Genomic DNA, 18712 nt, shown 5'->3' on the forward strand with positions numbered 1-18712 from the left:
GAGAGAGAGAGGATTTGAAGGAATAGAAATTAGCCCCCCCAATTTGAACGACTACAGAGAGGTACGACGAAAAGGAAAGAAAAATCTGTTTCAGTATATGTTTGAGAGTTTCGTGCATCCAGTGGAATTCTTTCAACAAACAATTAACGAATGAATACAAGACAGGAGCGAGAGGGTTGATGTTCGGCCCTACGTATTCTGATTCTGTACACACCCTTTTCTTCTTACCATTATATTCATATATATATATATATATATATATATAGTTATATATAGTTATCTGTTTCCCTTCCTCACTTTCACTTTTAGTTAATAGCAGTGAGAGGAACTCTGGAGTCTTTCAAAGCTTGTGCTGCTTCATATGCCGCCAAAATGTGTTTTACATCTCCATTCGCTAGTTTTGTGGATTTTGTTTCCCAAAACAACTTCAATAATTCCTCAAATGGTGGTGTTTTCAGTTCCTCAATGGATGACACACTCGGAAGGTTGAATGACCTCTTCCTCGGAGTCGAACAAGACGGCTTGTCTACCTGTGAGTTTGGAGGAAAGAGGGTTACTATTTTGTTACAATCTCAGGCATTCAACATTTTCTGTAACCATATGCAAAATTAATGAGACAAGAAAAAAAAAAAAGACATGTTTTTACAGTCTTACCATGTATTCCTCCTCGAGACATTTCCCTGCGTTCTCTGTAATTTCGACAATCTTGTGGTAGTGGTCACCCTTCAGTTCCCTCAAATCCTCGCAACAAGGAACGATCATGGAGTTTGTGTTTCCACAAGCATCATGGTCAAGTTGTAATGAGTCTGTCAGTGTTTCATCGATCAGTTTATTGAAATTTTTTGTAAGATAATCCACAACTGCATATCTGATGTTCATTTATTTTTTCGAATCTAGATACTTACGATTAATGGATGTTAGGCAACTGTTGTTTGCAGTGTCTACATCTTCAAGAGCAGTGGATACAGAAGAAGAAAATTGATCACGGAGGATCTGATTGGTTTCCATCCCACCCCTAATTAATTAAAGAGAAAGAAGATCAGTGATCTAGATCTGAAATTTTCTAGAATACTTTGAGGAAGTACCATACCTAACAATGGAATCCACAGAATCAACATTTCTCTTTTCTAGGCTGAGAAGGGATTCTTGAGCATTCCTCCACTGCTGAGCACTCATTTTTGCTTTCTTCAAACTGCAAATGAATTTTGTAGAATGTTCAGTGCATACTAAAAAGACCATTATAGCATTAACCTGATGGCAGGGAAAAATGTACTAAATGCACCATCATCACGACAACAACTCTGTACCAGTTTTGAAGAACCCCTTCCATGTCTTTCTTTCCGCTTTCTACAGCAGAAGTATCTTTAAGATAGTGGGATTCTGTGTTTTCCATGTGAACATTCCATTCCGTTTTAACAACAGAAGTGGACTCTTGCATGGTATTCATTTCTTTCTGTAGTTCACTGGTTTTGTTGGATGCATTCTCCCGGAGATCATGGACTGCCATTTGGACCTAAAGGAAGAAAAATGCAGGGATTTATTCCCCTCAAAAAAGTTATCAAGCACAGATTAAGAACACACAGCCCGTAAGAATGTCAAAATTCTATAGCACTATATATAGGTACCAGTTTTTTCTTCCTAGCACTTGAACCTGCAAGCAGCTCTGCCACTTTTTGTAGCAATTGCTTCTCTTCATTAGCAGCACATTCCTACATATGTAATAGAATGTCTAAATTTAACTGTAACAGGCTTAATTTAAGCACATCTATCTGAATAAAGAACAATAATCACCTCAAACTTCTTTTCAAATTCAGACAATTTGTTGCCATTTACTGTTTGTGCTTCTTCCACAATTTTGGTCAGTTTGGATGCATGCATGTCTAAAGTCTCAAAGAAATTCACTGTTATTTTAGAAATTGACCTTGCATTGTCTACTGCCCTGGAATGTACCTGAATATGAAACAGAACGAAGTAAGCCTAATACCAAACACCTTTAAATTAAAGGTTAGCCAAGAAACAAAAATATAAATTACAAACCTCACGCTGTTGTTGTGCAAATGCAATTAGCTTCTCCTCTTGCTTGTAAAGACTACTTTGAAGGTCATTAAGTAATGCATCGGCCTCAGAAGCAATTCCTTTGAAGAGCTGAATCATATAGATAACTTCATAAGCAGAAGTAGAAAAAGAAGGTTCACTTGAAAAACTAGCTATCCCAATAGTGCTTACATCTTCCAGGTCATGTGAGTGCTTAGAAACTTCAGAATTTAGATCACCAAAAGTCGACTTGGAATTTCCATCTAGCTTTGTGGCTATATTGTCCAAAGCTTTGATACCTGAATCATAAGTGTTCTTCAACTTCCCTAACCTTCCTCGGAGTTCTTCAGTAGCCTTCAGTTACACAAAGGATAAGCTATTAGAGACTATTGATCAAGTCCCAGAATAAGTTCAAATGTGATATTGAAACCATACCTCTGACTTTGTTGATACAAAGGACTGCATATCTTCCTCCATATCTTTCAGTTGCCGCTCTTGTTGTGTCACAGAAGTTGCTACAGTCTTATGCAAGATTTCAAGCTGCTGGGTCAACTGGGACTGGAACTTTTGGATAAGGGCTCTGTTCCCATCCTCAATTTTATCCTTCCTTTCTGAAAACGAAACAGCATTCAACCAAGAAACCATTACTTTTAAACAACAAGCCATGCTAAAAACAAAGTGTGCTTTGAAGGATACCTACCAATCTTGGCAAACAAATCTGAGACATCTGATGCAGCGTTTTCAAGCTCTGCTCGGAGTTCAAAAGCATGCTCCACAAGTGCTTTCTCTGAAAAAAATTGGGGAAATCAGCATATTTAATATCTGAAACATATTACATAAACAGGCATGAGTTCAAACTAGAGAAAGATAAAACCAGAAACATATTATATACATTATTTATTATCAGAAATGTGCATGTATATCTCATGAAGACCTTACCTTGTATAAACAACCATTAAATGAAGAAAATGAAAAAGGAAAAGAAAAAAGCCCAGAGCAGAAAAGTGTGCCCAAGCAACTTTCCACTAACCAGATTTAAGGAGATTAGATATTAAAAATTCCTTCTCTTTAATAGTTGCGTTTGCTTGTCTATGTTTATCTTCAAGATCAAACAAAGCATTTTCAGTTTCCTCCAGTTTTGTCTGAAAAAAGAAAGAGAGGGTTCAGTTTTGTCACAAGCATAATACAAGAAAAGAACTGACCATCGAAAACTGTAATACCTCTGTCTTTTCAAGCTTCTCACTTAAATCTTCAGTCAACAGCTGCTGTGAATTGTACAGTTCCTGAAGCTCGGTAATTTGCTGCACAAAAGTAAAGAAAGAATAATTAGCTTAACCTCTAAATCCTAAATCATAAAGAACTAAAGGATTGATTTTGATGAAATGTACCTTTTCCTTAGATTCTGACTCAAGTTCCATGCGCTCTATTTTTTCTGACATAGCCTGAGGTAAAAGTTAATATTTATTATTAATCCAGATAAATTCAATCCACCATGAAACTTGGGACAAACAATTCTACCATTCAATCATATGGTTAGAATCCAACCTTCTTCTCTGCTTCTTCATTGAGATAACGATCTCGTGGAATATAAATTCCATTTTTTTCTCTTGCAGCGTACACCTCTGGTTAATCATACAAAAGAGAAACAAAAAGTATCATATATAAGAACCAATCCACAAGATAATTAAGTTTTCTTGGCAAAAAATTTAGGGAATAGTCTACTACCTTGCTTCAGCCTATCAATTTCAGAATATAAATCTTTTATTAAAGCAGATTTCATCATCTTCTGGTTAATCTGTAATAGTAACAAATTTCAATTATTTCAGCATGTTGCAAGGAGAATTAAAGAATTCAATTTTGTATACAAGAGAAATGGGACAGAATTCAGCTTTATAATGTGAGTTTATATAGCAACAAAAAGCTCAAAAGGTGATCCTGATGACTAATCCACTGACCTCTGGTTTGTTCTTGATATTCTTAGCACGGTGTGCATAATCTAGAGTGCTGAGTGTTTCTTCCAGACAATGGATAGATGGTGATATTGTGGCAATTATACATGTTTTTGTTTTCCCTCCCAAGGAATCCCTCAACAGTCTTGTTAATTTGCTATCCCTGCCATTTGCAAATGTATACTATATAAATTGTATCCCAAACATAAACAAGTTGCTAATGAGAAATTTTCAACTATTGAGAATTCATACCTATATGGAACATGACCTGAGTGCTCAACGAGTGCATTGATGACACGACCAAGAGTGAGCAAGCTTTTATTAATCTCTCCAGCTTCCCTTGCTCTGCCCTGTAAGAGTCAATTTACTTGGGATCAACACTTAAAAAAGGTTCAAATATCCTAATATAGACAACACCACATCACATTCTTTGAAGAGAGTGCAACATTAATATCTTTTTCATTTGACTGTTGCATAAGACTCATAGCATGGATATCCACTCTTCAGTCTTTCCACACATTTGCTAAAGAAAATTATACGCTCAGGGTGGTGATGCAATACCTCTCTTGCACCAGAACGTGAAATATTCTCGGAACCAGCAAGGTCAACAAGATTAAGCTTTCCACATTTAATCATTTCTTCCCCCTCCGGAGTGCACTCCTTAATGTGGATTGTAATTGAAAATATAGAATGAGAACGACTACTTTGTTTGTTAAGTAGAGTCTCAGCCGTACGCCTTTTAGCAGAACCTTTTTCCAAGATTTTGTAAATCTCATTAGCAGTTGTTACTATCTCTTCTTCCAGTCCTCTGACAAAAACACCCCCTTTTCCATCTTCCATAAGAGCAATGGGTTTCTTAGATTTATCATCAACGAATTTCGTAGTTTCCTCAGGTGCCAAAAGATCTGTTATTTCCTCATTGTAAAGCTCTAGAAACGTAACTTTCATACTATATTCAGCACTCTGAGCTTCTAATATATCAAAAATTTGTTTAACAGCTCTCGGTATAACACCTGCATCACTTGGAAAATCCCCGTTCTGCATAAACCAAAAGTTCACTTAGAATTAAAGCAAGCAAAGCACCATGAAATTCACACATAAATTTGGATACAACAGAAAAGAAAAAGTGAACCTTTTTCCTTGACCCTCCCTCCATTGTGTATGTCTTTCCAGTTCCCGTCTGACCATATGCAAAGATAGTGCAATTATAACCCTCAAGAACTTCATTCACAATTGGAGACACAGCTAGATCAAACAAATCCTTTTGCTGAGACGATGGACCAAATACCTAAGAAAAAACAACACTCCAACATTATAAATCGTCACTCAAAATATCAAATCCTTCTCTACCTTTTGAAATAATAAAATTGAAACCTTGTCAAAAAGAAAGGTCCTATCAATTTGCTTATTAGCAATATTCTGTACGGCACAAACTTCTCTTCTACTTTCATTACACGATATCACCACCGGTGTATTTATTCTCGATTCATCTTCACTCAACGGCCTATAACAAACAAACAAAACGATCAAAATTGGTTAATCTTATTCAATTAATTGAATAATTAATTGAAAAGCAATTAATTGAAAAGAAGAAAAGCCTGACCTGCAACGTAAAATAACCTGAACGTTAACGCCTTTATCTTTATCATGTTTGGAACTTGAATTGGAATCACCTGATCGCAGATCTCGCACCGATTTATCGCTTGAACGTGGCGTTTGCGATGGAGATAGCGATACCAATCCTCCTCCTCCTCTTCTTTGCTGCTGTGAAGATTCCATTGCAGAGAGCTCCAACAATTCTGCGATTCAAAGCAGTGTGTAATGTAAACTACACTGAGCCAACTCCGAGTCAGTGAAAATGACGTAGTATTATATCAAGATTTAAATACATGTACGTTTCTTTAATGAATCTAAAAACGTTTTAGCACACTCGGTGACTGAAGAAAAGCTTAAACTCAGTGAGTTAACTCGACACTGATGAATCAGTTATTCAATTACACAACGAGATCAACATTTTGAAAAATATAGAAAGAAATTTTGGATAAAAAAGAACAACAAAAATGTTAACTTTATACGTTAGATTTGGGGAAAAAAAAAGTTTACCTCTTCAGAGTAAAAAAAAAAAAAAAAGAAAATTAATAATCAAACAGAAAAATGTGATTGAAATTTGTTTAGATTCGGATCGAAATAAACCGATTTAGAGTTTTTTTGTGGGAAAAATAAAAAAGAAAAGGAATCGGCGACGAAAAATCTTAACTGAAAACTTACAGTGAATAAAAATGCCGACGAATTGAAAGGAAGTTCAAATGGCAACGATTTTAGAAGAAGAAGAAGAAGCTGAGAGTTTTAGAGTGTAGAGAGAGAGTTAATGAAATCCATATGGCAACGATTTTTTAATCCTCTTTTTAAAATAAACAAGAGAGAGCTTGAGAAAGAAGAGAGGGAGCCTGGTGGCTGGAGCTTTTGGTTTAAGGATTTTGACGGCGTTTAGTATGTATTTAACAGCTAAGGGACGGCGACGAGGTTGGGGGAAGTTTAGGTTAACGGCGTTAAAGAGGTCCGTACATCGTAATATCCGACCGTTATAAATGGAAAACAAAAGGCCAAAAGGAATAATAAAGGCATTTTGAAAAATTGAGAAAAAACGGATGAGAGATTTTATTCACCTTCTTTTTTTTACTTTTCATTGTTTAAAATTATTTTTAAATAAATTATTTAATTATTCTTTCTTTATCTTTTAACAACTCTTGCACTTGCTCAATTTATAAATCCTGAAGCTCTTAAAATTTTTAAATTTATATATTCGAAAGCTTTTATAAATTTTCGGATTCACATATATGAAAATTTAAAAGTTTTTGTAAAATATTTTTTCAATTTATTTATTTTTTAAAATTTAAATGTAATTTTTTAAAAAATTTTCAGATATATATTTTTGATAAGTTATCTAACTTTATCAAATATGTATTTTGAATAAATTATATAATTTATTATAAGTGTATATCTAAAAACTTCAAAATTAAAATAATTAAATAATTTCATTTAAAATTTTTGAAAAAAAATAAAATGTCTAGAGAAAAAAAAAGTCTTTAGAGCCATCGGAAATAGATATCAAAACTTAATTTTCGTTTGAATTTCACTACATCGAGATACGATATAATTAAATTTATCGTAACGTCAATTCAAGTAAAATCAAATTGATATAAATTTTTTATTAAAATTTTTTTTAATCATAATTATAATAATTTTTTTAATTATAACTATAATATTTTTTATTATTATTTTTAATCACACTATCTATCTAAACGAAGCTTTAGTAAAATTACCTCTCACTTTCTCAAATATTACGAGATTAGTCCCTTTTTAAAATTTGAGAATTGAGAGTGTTTTTAAAATTTAAGAGGAAGTTAAATAGTTAATTAATTAAAAAAAAATTGTGTGATTAAGATTGCGAGAACTGATTGCAAGTTTCCTGTTAATGAGGAAAACTGAGAGCAGTAGTTAAGTCAATTGAGTATTAACTAAATAATGATTAGATTTTTGAAAATTATGAATTCCAAAAAACTTTTTTTTTTTTAAATAGAATTCCAAAAAATTTAAACTTAAAATGTTTTTGAAAAATTAAATAAATAAAAGTAGATTAAAAATCTTTTAAAAGATAGTTGGGAGCCACTAAAAATAATAGCCCATTACAAGATTTTTGCCAAATTAATTTATCATGATAATTTATTTTTTGTTTTTATAATGGGGAACAATTTGGATTTTAATAACTAATTTTGTGTGTATGACATGGCAATGCTCATAAAATTTTTAAATCAAAATTTTGTATGCACGCAAGGAAAGCAAGTGAGTGACTAAAAAATAAAAATTTAAAATATTAATGATCAAATCATAATTTTTAAATTAAAAAAATCGTAAAATCTTGATAACTAATCAAACAGTTTATCTTATATAATATGAATTTATATCATTCATAATATAAATCAGTGTCAAATGGATAATTGAATTTAGGCAAAACATATGGATATACATATACTTGTACTTACCTGATATGAAATAGACAATTTAATGGTTTGAAAAGGAAAGAAAAAGAAAATTCTTCAAATTGAAAGAATAAATGTACCAAACACACGTTAAAAAAGGATTAGGACACTTGCTTGGAAAGGTAAATGGTTAGAATGCAAGTTAATGGACACTTGCAAACAATTTAATCTTAAACAAGCATATTTAATTAAAATTAATTAATTCCACTTAATTTATTTGCTTTAATTATGAGACAACCGACAATATTTAATTGTGAAAATAAAATTGTTAGTAAATGAGGAGGTGTTAATTTAGGTAAAATGTCAAAAAAAGTTAGGGCAGAAAGAGAAAAAATAAACCCAAAAAATGAAAAAAAAATAAAAGAAAAATGGTGATGATGATGATAATGGGAAAAAGGAAGACAAAGTGGGGTTTGTTTGTGGTGGCAAAGAGCCCCACTTGATAAAGAGTGATGCGAGGAGGCACATGCCCCCTGCTTTCTTCTATTTCCTTTTCCAACTCTTCATTTGAAAATAATTTTTCTACTCTAATGCCTACTTAGAAGGATAAAAAAAATTAAAATTACCCTTCAAGATGTCACTTTTACACAATTTCGATCATTAATTTGTATTCTAACTTAAAATTTTCATTAATCTACATTTTGACGCAAAAATATTCATAATAATTTATCAAAAATAATTAATTATTTTTTATACAAAAGAGATTGGCACATGAGAAATAAAAAAACGAAATTGTATATGCTAAAATTTGAATTTTTATTGCATATCATCTTGATTACATAAATCAATTGAGATAACTTCAGTTGAAAATAGTTAATTTGCTGAATATAACACAATACTTTGACTCCTTCAGGAATCAGATCCATGCATGTGCAAGAATATTAAGGGTCAATTCCGTGTTAACAAGTGTAGCTAGCTCACCTAATCTTCAAAAACGATTGTCCAATAACTTGATAGCAATATATATATATATATATATATATAAAAGAATTAAATTAAGGTCATTTAACTTCATTTTAAAATTTTAACTACTGCAAAACTTTGGACAGGGTAACCGTATCTCACATGGCTCTGGGGTGAAAGGAATACGACAAATTCATGCATGTGCTTTTTTTCTCCTGCAAAAGTAGAGAAATGTTGCAGCAGCAGCAAGGGATGTTACCTGTCATTCTTTGTGGTGGAACAGCTGTTTACTTGGAACATACTCTATGTATTTGCTGCGTATGCTTTACTTCAATTCTTTTTACACTTCTTCATAACTAACCCTTACCCTCTCTTAAAATTTTCTTTTGAAAGAGAACTTGATTCTTTCCGGTTTCCACTGTAAATATATAAACACGCATATATATATATATATGCACTACTGTTATTCCATTTTCCAACATATATATTTTCCTGGGTGATTTTTTTTTCTCGCCGGATGATATTGCAGCTATAAATCATAATTTGAAACACTAGCCACATCATGATAAAATTAGGCTGTCAGTTTGGTGAGATGCAGCCTGATCATGTTGGGGTTTTGATTTTTCTCATGGAACTAATAATTTTTTATGGATATATATATATAATCCATTAATTTGGATCATTTATACACCTATGTCTCAGGATTGATAGCATTTATACCGATGTCTCATTTGTATGTAAAATTTAAATAGTTTTTGATGGGCGCATGGGGATTTATTGGTTAAAAAAACTGCTGAGTGACTCAATCTGATCCAAGTAAAACATGAGAAAACTTATCCAGGTTTAAGCATAACGAGTTTGCAATCTGACAAGGTTTTGGATAACATATATATTTGAGTATACCAATGGAGATGTGTATTTGTTCGAAATGGAATCTTCGAGTCCGCCAAGTATTTGTCATTCAAGTGACAAAGGATACTATGAGCAAAGCAAAGCACTAAGACCAAGTAAACGTTTATTAAGAATTGTCAAGCTACTTCATCCAAGAAATGTAATTAAGGAAAGCAATTAAGCATAGGGTTTCCAATGAAAGATTCATGTCGCACACCCTAAATAATTCGACAGCACGTGTAAATGGTTGAGCTGGGTCCATTAACGCTGGAATTCGTGGGTCAGATTAGCTCAAACCACACTGACTAAAGGTCATTTAGGTTGGCCAGGGCTGTACGGTTCAATGACATGTTGATCAGTGAAAAAGATCAAGTCATGTGGGAAGAACATAACTTTAAATTTGTACAACTAAAGAAAGTAAACGAAAGAAAGATATAAATGCCAAAAAAAAAAAAAAAAAAAGTAAGGGTCAGTGTTTTTTTTTTTTTTTTTTTTTTTGGGTTTATGAGAGAAACTGACTTCAAATGAAGCATAATTTGTAATTGCTTGGAAGGGAAAAAAGAAATGGTCCCATGGTGAGTTCTAAGAAATCAACTCAGTCCACAGCTTTTCGGACAGCACAGCAAGTTAATCATGGCAGCACATGTTAAAACGACCTGCATCACCAATCCTCAGGAATATTATTTTAATTTGTTTTGGTGAAGAAATGTATGACTTACAACGTTTTCATGTTCAAAGGCTGTTGATTTGGAAATACTCCAGCCTTCATAGATGATTTAGTTTTTTGTTTCATTTGAATTGTTTTCTTTTCTAAATTGCAAGGCAAAATTGTTCTCTTGAATTACAACAATTTTTCTAATGGTAGCCCATGATCACTACACAATTGAGCAAATCGAGACTGTCCTCTGATCAGTTGCAAAACCCACAAATCTATAAGAGGAAGAAGTAGAATAATCTTTGGTCTCAAGGAATTTTATCATGACTTGATTTAATCACAATTGGCAAAATTTCTTGATACTTCCCAAAAGTCTGATGACATATTTTGTGATTCTATTGACTTGATCTTTTGACATGGCCTGCTCCAATGGTTTAGGATTCTTGATCTCATCTACACAATCTACTACTAACAAACAGGGGATGGGTTGCGAGATTTTATTGATTTTGGATTTTCCATAATGCTTGTATTCGGCTCCTTGGTTATTTATATTTGGAGCTTTCCGCTTGGAGCTATGTTAGCCAAGGGTCGTCTTCGATTAGGCAAGGTATAACTCTCAACTAGCCTTATGAATAGCCATATGGATTACCCAAAGTTAGGTTTGGATTCTATTGTATTTTTTATTGCATTTTTTATGTAGTATAATTCAGTTTATTATATTATCAATTGAATTCAAATATCAATTTTAATAAAATTTATTTAATGTAAATTATTTATTTAATTATTATTATTATTAATTTTAATTTTATCGGATTAAATTTTATCGTTCATCAAAATAAATCTTAAATTGAAGATAATTCATGTGCAAATTACATATAAATAATTTGGACGGCCATATTTGTAGTTGAACGCATAAAATAATTATAAAGTAATAAGAAATGATAAAAAAAAATCATAAGTTAATGAAACAAAATAAAATAAAAGATTGAAAAAAATGAAGATCAAGGCATTGTCTTTATTGGTAGTTCAATGCAAGAAAAACTGAAGTTAAGACATGTCAAAAAAAAAAAATTATCATAGCTCAACTGTTGATATGTTTGGTTTGGGTTTTTTTTTTTTTTTTTTTTAGTTTTTGCCTTTAAAATAGTATGAAATATTATTTAGTGATTAATCAATCTTAAAACACAAAAGTTTTAATTAATTTTCCCGATAAAAGAAACAAGATCAAGAAATTTCACTTTCAAATGATCAAATTGCTAAATGATATAGATATTACCACCATTTTGGAAGCAAATTGCTAAAAGAACTTTTTGTCAATTGGTTTAAAAAATGATTGTATATTGGCCGGCAGAGGAATAAAGCTATGGGATCAGTACCAAGCTTCTTGGAACATTAGGAACAAAAGATTCTTATCTTGTCCAAGAGGAGCAAAAACCTTTTGCAGTTTCTTAATCTGACAAAAAGAGCGAAGCCATAGATATCATGAACTAATCCTTTTTGAGCAGCTCAAACTCAGTCCTAAGAACATTACTTTAATCATCTTTGAAAATTTTTTAGTATCTAACTGCATGTTGACATCTAATTTTCTTCATTGATCATGAAAAATCAAACAAGTCTCACACCCATCTTGCTCTTATTTGTTTGCATTCATTTCATGATTTTATCCAATTTCTAGAAATGATTTTATCTTTATTGTATTAAAAACAAAGGAACAGTTGACATTAATGTGCTAGGACAAGAACTCTGGCATAAGAAACTTATTTATATTTTTTCATGGCGTTTCCACCTCAAAATGTTTCAGCTTTCATGTAAATTGGCACAGTTGAAGTATGAAAAATTGAGTTAGTTTGTACAACAAAACAAAGTCTGGAAATAGAGTTCTCCAACAATATTCTTTTTGCTACCTTCTTTTTTCTGATATTTCTTAAATACAATGGTGATTAGGCTTTTGTATCTATTGTTTACTTTCAGATTGTGAGCCCCGTAGTTATAGGTGAAAAAAAATTAACCATGCCCCCGAATTTGAGTGGTAACCGAAGCACTAGTCAAAACAGCCTTTGCAGCGGATTCATTTTCTAGGAAAATATTTTCATTATAGTAGTTATTTGGAGTTAGTTAATAATTTGACAGATGAAATGAATCGAAGAATATATAGTCTTCTTTGTCACTTTAATATATAAACTTTTAGGAGAAGTCACTGCAGAAAGGATTTCTTCTTTTCATTTTTTATCATGTAAGCTAAATCATTTGTTTCAATTGTTTCTCCTGTAGCTGCAAATTCCAAACTTTTCCGGGGTTATATTGGTGCACAATCTGACTCAATCAAGTTCTCTGATGTGCCAATAAACTCGAGTGTTGAATTTCATTTCATTCTGGCCTTAGCAATTGACTATATTTATGACAATCATCCATCACCAATTAATGGATAGTTCAACGTAGTTTGGGAAACCAACAATCTGGTTCCAGGTCAAATTGCCTCAATAAGGGATAGGAACTCAAATGTCAAGATTGCTGTCATATTCTTTGGGGGGTGATAGTGTAGGCGAAGATAAAGCCTTTTTCACACCTAAGTCCAGTGTGTCTTGGGTTCAAATGCTGCTTCTTCACTTGTTGATATGATCAAGCAGTACCATATCGATGGAATTGACATTGATTATGCGCAATTCAGCACTAGTCCTGAAATATTTGCAGAATATATTGGACAGCTCATAACGAGTCTGAAAAAAAATGGAACTATCCTATTTGCTTCAATTGCTCCCATTGATGATGAACCAGTTAAAAGCCATTATTTAGCATTATGAAGGAAATATGGACATATAATTGACTATGTAAACTTCCAATTCTACGCATATGATAGGCTCAGTGTTTCCCAATTTATACGAAACTTCACTGAGCAAGCTTTTAACTATGGGGGAGGTCAATTATTGGCTAGTTTTCAGAGTCATGGTGGCAGAGGCCTAAAACCAGCTGATGGGTTTTTTGAAGCCTGCAATGAGTTGAAAGACCAAGGAAACCTTGGTGGCATCTTTAGATGGTGTGCTGATGAATCAAAAACAAACAGTTTTCAATATGAGAAGAAATCTCAGAATCTATTTGCTGCATGATCAAATTGTATCAGTCATTTGTGTATTATATGAGCTACATATATTTCCAGTATCCCTGTCGGACATAAAAAGAAGTTCAGCAATAGTCACAAGGGTCCAATTTACTACTATTTTCGTTAGAATAATCATGGCGATTTCTATTTTCTAGCACATTGATGATCCGAACTTCGTTTAAACTGCATTTGCAAATATTTAATTGAGTAAATACTAATCAACAATCGGCTTAATGACAATGCCCCGTCTTGAACATGCACAATAATATTACAGGCTGGTCAAAGAAATTTTATAATACAGGGAAATTGAATCTCAGATTGCATTTCTAGTGACTTAAATGTTTTTCCATTTATAGCCAATGCAACTTATAGGTTATTTCTGCTAACCGCATATATAGCATGAATTAAGAGTAACTTATTACCATTTCAGATGATACTGTTCCTCCAGTAGAAAAAAAAAAATAATGGAATAGGCTAAATGCAATGTATTTCAAAGGACTGCACTAGGCTGGGTTCTTCACCATATAAATCATTTGCAGCACTTGATGTTGCCAAGTTTTAGCAATTGTATGCTTTTTGCTTATACATTTGCCAGACAAGAAGGCTTACGGTTTATAACTTCATATGATTGGATTTTAAGCACAATTCTCGGCTTCCTTTCATGTTTAGACGTAGGATGGAGAGGAACAAAGTTAAATAGCTAGTTGGACTATCATTACAATCATATAAAGAAACATGAACATCATGTCATTTCGGTGCTAATTAAAAACATATGCTGCCAAAGGTTGATAGCTGCACAAAAATCTTATGTTGTCCCCTTTAACAGTGTCATACAGAAGCCCAGGATTGAGAGGTTTTACAAGGTTGACAGGTCCAGATCTATAATTAGCAAATTCACCATCTGGATTATTGGACGGATCAATTGGAAAAGCATAGGAAACAAGAAAAAAAGAGGTGTGATAGAAAAAACAAACTAGTTAAGTCGGATTTGTCACATTAATGACATTGATAAATATGAAGGACTACCAGTACCATATTGAAGGAATTGACATTGAATATGAGCATTTCAGCACTAATCCTGAAATATTTGCAGAATGAATTGGACAGATCATAACGAGTCTGAAAAAAAGTGGAACTATCTCGTTTGCTTCAATTGCTCCTTAACCAGTTAAAAGCCATTATTTAGCATCATGGAGGAAATATGGACATATAATTGACTATGTTAACTTCCAATTCTACGCATATGATAAGCTCAGTGTTTCTCAATTTATATGAAACTTCAATGAGCAAGCTGTCAATTATGGGGGAGTTCAATTATTGGCTAGCTTTCAGAGTCATGGTGGTGGAGGCCTAAGACCAGCTGATGGATTTTTTGAAGCCTGAAATGAGTTGAAAGAAACCTTGGTGGCATCTTTAGATGATGTGCTGATGAATCAAAACACAAACAGTTTGCAATATGAGGAGAAATCTCAGAATCTACTAGCTGCATGATTAAATTGTATAAAGTATTTGTGTATTATATGAGCTGCATATATTTCCAGTGTCCCTGTTGGACATAAAAGAAGTTCAGCAATAGCCTCAAGGGTCCAATTTACTACTATTTTCGTTATAATAATCACGGTAATTTCTATTTTCTAACACATTGATGACCCAAACTTCGTTCAATTTGCATTTGAAAATATTTAATTGAGTAAATACTAATCAACAATCGGCTTAATGACAATGCCCCATCTTGAACATCCACAATAATATTGCAGGCTGGTCAAAGAAATTTAATAATACAGGGAAATTGAATCTCAGATTGCATTTCTAGTGACTTAAATGTTTTTCCATTGATAGCCAATGCAGCTTATAGGTTATTTCTGCTAACCGCATATATAGCATGAATTAAGAGTAATGTATTACCATTTCAGATGATACTGTTCCTCCAGTAGAAAAAAAATATAATGGAATAGGCTAAACGCAATGTATTTCAAAGATCTGCACTTGGCTGGCTTCTTTACCATATAAATCACTTGCAGCACTTGATGTTGCCAAGTTTTAGCAATTGTATGCTTTTTGCTCATACATTTGCAAGCCAAGCAGACTCACGGTTTGGAACTTCATATAATTGAATTTCAAGCACAATCCTCAGCTTCCTCCCATGTTTAGAAGAAGGATGGAGAGGAACAAAGTTAAATAGCTAGTAGGACTATCTTTACAATCATATAAAGAAACGTGAACATCGTGTCATTTCGGTGGTAATTAAAAACATATGCTGCCAAGGGTTGATAGCTGCACAAAAATCTTATGTTGTCCCCTTTAACAGTGTCATATACGAGACCAGGATTGGTAGGTTTTACAAGGTTGACATGTCCAGATCCATAATAAGCAAATTCACCATCTGGGTTATTGGACTGATCAATTGGAAAACCTATAGGAAACAAGGAAAAAAAAGGTGTGATAGAAAATACAACCTAGTCAAGTCAGATTTATGACATTGATAAATATGAAGGACTAGCAGTAGTCATGAGCAGATTTAATGATTAAAGAGATTAAATAAATAAATATATATATAAGAAATTCACAATTGGAGCCAGCCACTAATACAACACACAGAAAATCCAAAACCAAAAAAAGTGTTTCGCCCATAGACCAAACTGTGTGTGAATTAAGGTTTAGTTCTTCGTAAATACTATCTAGTGATTCTTCTTTTTTTTGAAGAGTAAGTTCTGATTTTATGTTTGCCCTCTCAATCATCCAGGTTTAATGGTCTTGGCAATTCTCATTCCCAGCTAGCAGCAACTTGGCGCTGTCAAAGTGGGTTGGTCAATAACCCCCAATAAAAGGCCACTCCAGTTTTTTATTACTATTAAATAATATCTATCAATTTCAAAACCTTGTGGTTGGCTTAATTAATTTAACTCTATGCAAATATTAGTTCTTAACAAAGTGCTCACTTGTATTTTCTAACTGTTCGTGACTTCACCCGGGCCCTACCCTCAATTTTACTCCTTTCATTTTTTTCATTTGTCTTAAACATATGTCATAAGTATCATTTAAGAAAAATCAACATTTTTTTATTAATCCTTCGTTAACTTTCCTTTTAATAAGTAATACTCAGATATTGCTAATTTCAATTTTACGGATTTAGATAAATAAATAAATAAATAAAAGGGCTCAATCGCATAGGGGCTACCCCTTGCCTTACACCAACCTCTTATTTCAGCTTCTAAACTTTGATTCAAAGAAAATTATAAATTTCCTTTCTAAAAGGGCGAAAGCCAAAATTTTCCACGGACGAATCTACCGTCCTATCCTGCGCCTTTTCCACATGCGCAGGATAGCAGCGGCACCGCCCTCTCCTTTGTCAGCCCCACGCCAGGCGCCCCCACCGGTTTTTACATAGCACCATCCTCATTCCATTCTGCTTCTTTGACCCTTCAAAACTTTTAACGGATTAATTAATCCCAAACTTACCCCTTTTTTTTTTTTCAATTTCATCCTCCTCACCTCTTCTATGTGCAAGACCAAAATGGCAACCAATGCGTCGGAACCTACGCCGTTCCGATCTTTACGAACTCGCCCGAGTCAGTCCCCTCGATCTCAAACAACTCGCTCGAGTCAGTCCCCTCGAACTGGGTCAAGTCGCCTGAGTCAGTTGCCAACGCCCTCCATTTCTAATCCCAGCACCAGCGCACCTTACACTTCCACTTTATCTTACACGAAAGCGACGTCGTGGGAGACTTCAATTTCAAGCCGAACTTCACTCTCAAGCCTTCGCGAATCCCTCTCCGAAAACCCTCACATCTACGACATATCGGAAATCCGAGCCGCCACCAACAACTTCTTAGCTAAACGCTACGCCTCCTCTTCCTCCTCTGCCAACTCCACCGCGGCCTGCTGGCGCTGCAACCTCCGTGGCCGTGACACTGTCGTTTTCCAACGCAAGTTCCGCCGCAAAATTCAAACGTCTCAACTCAAAGAACGATTATCAATTATTTGCCGGAGCAACCACGTGAGTGTAATCAAACTCCTCGGCGCTTCCATCTCCGGCGATCATATTTACCTTGTTTATGAGTTTATCGAAGGATCGAATCTCGTTGAGTGCTTGAGAAACCCTAGGAATCCGAGCTTTACTGTTCTATCGACTTGGATTTCCAGAATGCAGATCGCCACTGACCTGGCTCACGGCCTCGATTATGTTCACAACAACACCGGATTAAATCTTAGCATTGTTCATAACCACATTAAGAGCGGTAGCATTATCGTTACAGAGCCTTCTTTTAATGCCAAGATTTGCCATTTTGGAACGGCACAGCTTTGTGGCGAAACAAACGAGAACGAAACGCAAGAAATCGGCTATTCGAAACGCGTAACAGAAATCGAAGAAGTAATCGAAGAAGGTAAAGCAGCGAGTTTTAGGAAATTGAAGAGATCTGATAGTGGAAAGAGGCACTTCGAAGGAATGAGAGGTTACATGTCACCGGAGTTTATATCCAGCGGCGTCGCGACTCAGAAATCTGATGTTTTCGCCTTCGGAGTGGTGATTTTGGAGCTATTTTCAGGGGAGGAGCCGTTAAAATACCAGTATGATAGAAACACAAGTAATTTTCTACGGACGTCTGTGATGGATACGGCGGCGGAAGCGGCGGAAGACGGAAGAGAAGGGTTGAGGAGGTGGATTGACAGGAGATTGAATGATTCGTTTCCAGTTGAGGTGGCGGAGAAGCTGATACGTCTAGCGTTGGATTGCGTACACGTGGATCCGGATAAACGACCGGATATGGGACGCGTAGCAGGGAAGATTTCTAAGCTTTATCTGGAGTCGAGGATTTGGTCGGATAACGTGAAAGTTCCAACAGGCATTTCGGTCTCCTTGGCGCCTAGATGAGTTGAAAAAATGGCGGCTTCATTAATTTAATCCTTACTTTTTTTTTTATTTAAATTTTATATTATTATCGTCATTGTTGATTTTGTAGGTAGGCACAATTGATTTTGACAGAAGTCGAAAAATTCAAATTTTTATGTTGTGTTTTTTCAACAAAACACAATTAATTTATTGTATATTTCTTGTGGTTAATTTTTTATAATCTTCCCCATTAAAATGCTAGGAATTCTTTAAAATAATACCGAGTCTTTGCATGACTTCTATGAAATTAGG

General features: G+C 34.1%; 2 protein-coding genes and 1 pseudogene across 3 annotated transcripts; 2 read left to right on the top strand and 1 right to left on the bottom strand.

Moving 5' to 3' along the window:
- Positions 1-69: 69 nt before the first annotated feature.
- On the bottom strand, positions 70-6453 carry LOC111286159 (kinesin-like protein KIN-5D). 2 transcript variants are annotated; one of them, XM_022875981.2, is made up of 23 exons: positions 6252-6453; positions 5587-5782; positions 5358-5487; positions 5116-5271; positions 4545-5021; positions 4236-4333; positions 3990-4146; positions 3760-3829; positions 3580-3656; positions 3423-3476; positions 3255-3335; positions 3065-3176; positions 2735-2821; positions 2470-2645; positions 2227-2388; positions 2038-2145; positions 1792-1950; positions 1626-1709; positions 1308-1513; positions 1091-1192; positions 906-1015; positions 655-806; positions 70-530 (listed from the first exon to the last, which is right to left on the bottom strand). In XM_022875981.2, the coding sequence occupies exons 2-23, from the start codon at positions 5760-5762 to the stop codon at positions 306-308; spliced, it is 3159 nt and encodes a 1052-aa protein (XP_022731716.1). In that variant the 5' UTR covers positions 5763-5782; positions 6252-6453; the 3' UTR covers positions 70-305. The 2 variants fall into 2 exon arrangements, with proteins under 2 accessions (XP_022731716.1, XP_089617977.1); XM_089761851.1 differs by lacking the exon at positions 6252-6453 and having other exon boundaries at positions 5587-5796.
- Positions 6454-12482: 6029 nt separating this feature from the next.
- LOC111284240 (chitinase 2 pseudogene) lies at positions 12483-13576 on the top strand (annotated as a pseudogene).
- Positions 13577-16252: 2676 nt separating this feature from the next.
- LOC111285995 (lysM domain receptor-like kinase 3) lies at positions 16253-18610 on the top strand. The gene has a single exon (XM_022875746.2). It carries the CDS (start codon positions 17069-17071, stop codon positions 18440-18442), a length of 1374 nt encoding a protein of 457 aa, XP_022731481.1. The 5' UTR covers positions 16253-17068; the 3' UTR covers positions 18443-18610.
- The last annotated feature ends 102 nt before the right edge of the window (positions 18611-18712 follow it).

Source organism: Durio zibethinus, chromosome 6 (assembly GCF_047325235.1).
Source record: "Durio zibethinus cultivar Kanyao isolate XHJ-2024 chromosome 6, ASM4732523v1, whole genome shotgun sequence".
In the NCBI taxonomy this organism is placed as follows: Eukaryota; Viridiplantae; Streptophyta; class Magnoliopsida; order Malvales; family Malvaceae; genus Durio; species Durio zibethinus.